The sequence below is a fragment of the Morus notabilis genome, unplaced genomic scaffold (genome assembly GCF_000414095.1).
Source record: "Morus notabilis unplaced genomic scaffold, ASM41409v2 Scaffold432, whole genome shotgun sequence".
Lineage (NCBI taxonomy): Eukaryota > Viridiplantae > Streptophyta > Magnoliopsida > Rosales > Moraceae > Morus > Morus notabilis.
In genome coordinates, this window is record NW_010368050.1 from 1 (window position 1) to 6,642 (window position 6,642).

The following is a 6,642-nucleotide window of genomic DNA, read 5'->3' on the forward strand; positions in this document are numbered from 1 at the left end:
CAAGAAAAAGCAAATAGAAAGATGATTCAATTTCAAATGAAATTGAAGGGCCCGTTTAATTTGCTGATTCGAGTTGAAATGTGATTTTATGTGAGAACTTTTTACTGTAGCAAAAAACTTAGTAAAAAAGTTAGATGTGACTGTTTATGAGAGCTTTTTACTGTAACAAAACTCGAATTCTAAATTCAAAACGGTAAAGTGAACTGGGCGAAGTGTTCTAGTCGGTCTTCTCTACTCTTGAACTATGAAAACTAAAATCAAAAGGAAACAGGAAGAAAACCATAAATTGACGAAGTAAAAAACTAGTTGAAAATAATCTGTAGCAGTGACAACAAACGTACCAAATATTGTTCTTTGTCTTAGCACATAATAATATAATAAGCAGATATAACAATGAACAGTGATGAAGTGAAATAAAAATTCAAAAAAAAAGCGCACACACTAAAAAAAAATCAAAATCAAAATATGAGATAAACTTCTAAAAGATTCACAACATACCCGTTCATGATGTTGATGATGTTACTTCGAGTTTGGCAGAAGAGATTGACGTTTTCCTGTAGCTGAAAACAAGAAGAACGGCATAAATAAAACAAAATAGAATATACATCGAGTAAGAAAATTTCACAGCACCGCATAATGCATCATTCTTAATAGTACTATAGAGTCGTAGCCTACAAATATATAATCGAGATCCCCAAGAAAATGATTTAAATACAACCATAAATATTTATATATACCATTATTCCTTTAATTGTGAGTTTCTAGATACAACAAGATTTCAACCATAGATTAATAATTGCTATAATAATGAGAAAATATATATATATATATAGACACACACACACATATGTACATATATATACATATATATATGTATATATTAAATAAGAAACAGAAACATTCATTGAAATAAATCAGAAAGGAAGAACTAACAATGCAAAATGAATACAACATGTAAAATGTTTACCTGGTAACCAGCAATATTCACAGAAATTTGATTCAAGAAATCGGAGTTTTGCTCCAGAAGATCTCCTATATCACCACCAATCTCTGCAAATGAATAAAGAAGATATTTAATACATAAATACAGACGAATTTTGAGATCAATATCTTAATATCTCTCTTTCCTTTCTGGGATAGAAATAAATCAAAGGCTGGTATGATCCTTCCAAACAACTTTTTCTAGAACTCCAATTTCACATCCGAAAGTCCATGCATAACCAGATATTTTTACAACTATTAGAAATATAAGCATCATAACTTGAATCCGAATTAAGCCTGGGGATAGGATGATTTGCATTTGGTAGTTGAAGAACCATGATACCTTCAATTTGTGTGCGAAACGATTCAAGAGGGGATACATATTTCTTAAAGTGGACCCACGGGACAAAATTTCATATCCGAGTGAGATGATTACTCCAACAAACTTGGTAATGACAAATGGCATTACATTTTGACCAATACCCATTTTGATCTAAACCATATATCAGATTACTTTTTAGTAGTTTTTCTTAACTAGTAAATCCAACTTTCATTTTCTCTCTCTCCATTCAAATATCTGTATCACGGTAATATATTGACCTTTGATTAATTGTATCTCTCCAAGCCTCTTCTTTTTTTGCTACTACTTTTTTTTTTTTTATTTACCTCCTACCAGGTTAAATACACAGGAGGTCAAACTCATTTGTCAGTTCATATTTGCACTTGGCTTTTACTCGACAGATAAGATTAACAGAAACATTTTCTGCATATAAGAAACAAAGCAAATGACACAACCTTTGAATGAAATGCCATCATCATTGTCCATAGGAATCATTGGTGGAGCATATGGAGGTACATTGGATCGGGCAGCATACTGAGATGACTTTGCTGAAGGATCAGTCACTCTTTCTAAAAGACAAAGCAAAACTACTCCATGAGTATTAGGTAAAGAAAATGAGACTACGTAGCAAAAGAGTGAAAAAGAATATATATATATATATATATATGATACAAGTTTATATACCGGACAGACAAGCTATGAATAATAATTACTCCATTTACAAGACAAGGATACATTTTTGTCATCAAATTTAAAAAGGGAAGAGAAGGAAGAAAGCACCACTCCAACTGAAGATATAGAAGGTTAACATTTATCATCAGGGATTCCATCAGAGATTATTTCCTAGTTATACTTCAAGATATTGCCCTCTGTGAAAAATTGCCCAGAAACTCAAACTTTGTGGGCATGACGTTTCCCTTTGACTTACGAGGGAAATTTCATTTCCAATTCAGCAATAAAATTGCCGGTCCAGCCTATGCCAGCATGCTAATATTATGTTATAACCCTTGGGTAGAACTCATCCCCAAAAACTAGCTTGTAGGGAGAGGGTGCCCAAGTGGTTATAAACCCACATGCTAAGCCCATACATTAGCAATGTGGGACTCAACCAGGATCTTAACATACCACCATGCTTCCGACACCGACATCCACGGCGGCCCACTCTGGATGGCCCACTCTAGCCTTTTCAGGTCGCCCCTTCCCCAACGTGGGCCTGAGGAGGGGCATGCTCTGATACCAATTGTTATAACCCTTGGGTAGAACTCATCCCCAAAAGCTAGCTTGTAGGGAGAGGGGGCCCAAGTGGTTATAAACCCACATACTAAGCCCATACTTTAGCAATGTGGGACTCAACCAGGATCTTAACATATTACTATAGAACAGTTTCCCCATCAATCATAGATTTGGAAGTCTATCAGGATCTATCTAAATAAAGTTTATACTCGCAAAGGATGCAATTTAATGTTCTACTTCAATGCAAGCATGCAAAGAAACCAGCAAGTTACAGAGTTCTATGTTATTTCTGTTTCACTTGTTAGGCTCCCAAGTGCAAATAAAAGAAATCCCAATATGCAATCTAATTATCCATAAGCTTTGATTGGGTTATATATTGTATATTAATGGATGAACAAAAGGTTCTATCTCACTAGGACAAGAAATTTAGTCCAAGTTTTTTTTTTTTTTTTTTGGGGTTATATTTTGCTTGGCATAGGAAGTAAATTCCAAAACCAGATAATAAACACCACTCCTCTAGAGAGACAAACACACACACACACACACACACACATGGATATGATTGATAAATAAACTAATCTCATCTCTTGTTATCTCATATTTACATGCAAGTCAAAAGGAACTAAAAATACAATGAGCCATCCAATTAAACATGCAAGAGCAAGCACTTGAAATACAGTATAAGATAGAAATAGAACAAAATAACAGATCTAGGCCATACCTTTTTATCTTTGCTTTTCCTTGACAAGTTATGCTCTTCCTTCCTTCGCTTGCTGTTTTCCTTTTTCTGGAAAAAATAAAGCATCATTGAAGCTTGATCTACGGTTTTTAAGCCATGAAACAAATATTCAATTCTATCCAAGAAAAAAAAAACGAAAAACAAAAAAAAGGAAAAGAAAGCAAATATTCAAACGCTAGTAGTTTAAGAAGCCAAGTAAATCTGCGTCCTTGCTGCCTAAAGTAACTTTGTCTTCAAACAATTCAATTGAGGGTAAGTTGTAGGTAGATTTAGATAGCTCCTCTCCAAGAAACATTTAAAAGGGTCGGTTCTTTAGATAGCTCCTCTGTAAGAAATATTTAAAAGGAGTATCCTTCATCTCAGCTGGAGGTTCTCCAAGAGAAATTAGATATTTCATTTCATTGCATGATGAATATTCCAAGATAGGTAAATTGGTGGATGCAGGGCTCAATAATTCCTTTAGTAATTACATGTTATCTATCTTCGTTTTTTTACGGAGAGGCAGGGCAGGGGATTGCTAAACAATACATGAAGCATTCAAAACATCCTTGCATAGGCTGTAAACATGGGATCTCCTTAAGGGAAAAATCAAAAAATAGATCCGTATCAACCAATTAACAACTTATGAATCTTCTGCATGCTTGAATTCAGTAAAACTAGGAGAACACTAAACACCAAACCATATTTCATTCAGCAATTGAAACTCATGGAGATAGCCTTAAGACAAGAAGGCATTGAGAGATAAGAAAGCAGAGCATACATTCATCCATCTACAACGCAATGCCACATCTCGAACGGTCTTGTTTTGCAGCTGCATAGCAATCTTGGCATACCGGATTATGCTTGATTCTGTGGAAAATCTGCGAGTACCGACACCATGTTACCATATTGGAAAAAGTAGGCGTAAATAAAATAAGAAAAATAAAAATAGTTATTAAATTGTCAGCACCGCATAAAAACATTCCTCCTAGAGTAGCCATTAATACAAATAGAAACTCCATTATAGCCATTTATGTACATTCAATGCACTCTACGGATAAAGGAATACATAAAGTTGAACATAGTAAAACAAGAAATTGACGGATTTCGTCGAGATTGTTCGTCTGGAAATTTCTCGAAAAGCTAATAATAGATTCTTCTCTCATCGGTTTGGAACAATAGGGCCGTTTTTCTCATTACTAAACTTGTTGAAAAGATAAAATATAACCAAGGTATATCTTACTTATCAGAGGTTGAATCGAACATCAGAAGAAGAATTTGGCCAAAAATTGGGATACGTTCTAGAAAATGAAACTTCCATCAAAGAGAAGCAAATGAAAGGCTTTCATAAAAATTCTCCTAGAATCGAGAATGAAGTTTTCATTCTATACTTGTCAGATCATGAATTAGTAACTGCATCCAATCTCCAAAAGATCCCAATTGTTTCGAACCTTCTCGTTTTTAAATGGAATTTTTACGGAATCCCCACAAATAGGATCAAAACTTATTCCATGATGTTTACATGAGACTTCTCTTTCTTGTTCTTAGACAAGTCCCTGAAGCCAGAATTCAAATTTCAAACTGGATCATAAACTTAGAAAAGTGGCTTTGACCACCAGCATAATACACTTAGGGCATGTTTACTTTGCATCAAAGGGAAAGGGAAATTGAGGAGTGATTCCCTTTCTCATCTAATAATGTCTTTACTTATAAAATTAGTAATGAAGATTTAGTGGGCCCTACAAAATATAGGGAATGAGGAAAGGGAATGCCAATCCTTGCACCCCCTTTAGTATTGATTCCTTGTCAAAGGGAATGAATGCTAAATTAACTTATCTATCCTTAATGAATTACTTTATAGCCAATGATTATCAAATTGTATAAAAGGACATTTTAGTAATTACATTTTTAACATTGTTATTCTTAATTTTAGTAAAACATAAGAAAGGCAATGAATGACTCTTAATCCAATTACTTTACTTTCCTTTCCAAACCCATTACGTTTCCCATTACATTCCTTTACAGTTTAGTAAACGCGCCCTTAGTACACATGGGCATCATTTCAAAATTCAAACCAAATAGAAAAAGTAAACAAAAAAATTCCACCATCTGCCGATATCATTACTCTTCCAATAAAGCCATTATGTTAACTTGAAACCACTTCAATAGCTGACTACATTAAAATCTACAAGCTCCAACTAGAAAGAATCCTAGAACCAACTAATGATTCATATCTTTTCCATCTTTCGTTGAGACATAATATAACGAATACACGTAAGCCTCACGTTGACAATCAATATGGCAGAAAAACTACACTAAGAGAAGGTAACTGTCACATCAACGTAACACAAGAATTCAGCTTTTGATGCTCTAAAGATGACTAAAGACAGGGAGCAAAAAAAAATTTCTCAAAATTGTACCCTGCATGTTATAATTTGACTAGTGGCACCCCGTAGGAGAAAGATAAGTGACAGAAGAAAACAAATAAGTACCAAGTAATGCTTATAAATCTACAATTACACAAAATATATAGATCGCAAATTTTTAGTTACCCTTCAAATTTTCGAGCTATAAGAATTTTTACATATTCTTCACCATCTGTAATGAGGAAGTATGGAGTCTTTAGGGCAAGCTTTTTGTTGTGAATTGAACTATTAGCATTTTTGCATTGTTTATCCTTCACCATCTAAGATCCACCAAATACTGTCTCCTACTCAAATTACGGTTTCAAGCGAAATTTAGCTGCTAAAAAATCAAAATTTCAAGAAAATAAACCGATGAAAAAAATCATTCAAAAGAATCAGAATTTCAAAGAATTGGAAGGAAACCCCAATATTTGCTAATACTTACTTGGAAAGCCCTTCTTCAAGAATTGCCTGTTCATCCGCAGTCCAATCCATGGATATGCCGGGATTGTGCTTCATGGCCATGGCGGCGCCGGCGCTCTCGGGAGCCGACGTCGGAGCCGCCGAATTCCCGTTCGCCGGATTCCCTCCGTTGAACGAAGAGGAAGGATGGCTCGATTCTTGATGGTTCCCAGACGGATTCGCCATTAAAATCGATCGCGAAATCCTCAAAATTCAGATTTGAGCACCGAATTCTGGAAATCCTGAGCCAAATTCACCAATCGGAAGAACCGAATTCGCCGTTTGGTTCCCGCCAATTTCGAAACCCCAAATAGATAAATATTTGGAGAAAACTAGGATTGGGTAATATATGAGAGAGAAATTTATATACAAATTGTGCAATATGAGACTGAAGGGAGCTCCACGCGAGAGAGAAAATATTGTTAAATTCCAGAGAGAGAAAGTGTACGGACAATCATAGAGAGAGAGAGGGTTTTGATGTTTGAAGGTGGTGTTAGAATCTA

The 6,642-nt window shown here is 34.9% G+C and overlaps 1 protein-coding gene across 1 annotated transcript; it reads right to left on the bottom strand.

Moving 5' to 3' along the window:
• Positions 1-498: 498 nt before the first annotated feature.
• LOC112094671 lies at positions 499-6,642 on the bottom strand (the record flags this gene model as incomplete). Its single annotated transcript, XM_024176165.1, has 6 exons — positions 6,123-6,642; positions 4,054-4,153; positions 3,275-3,341; positions 1,777-1,890; positions 968-1,050; positions 499-560 (listed from the first exon to the last, which is right to left on the bottom strand). Coding segments are annotated over exons 1-6 (629 nt in total), but the record flags the coding sequence as incomplete, so codon positions are not given.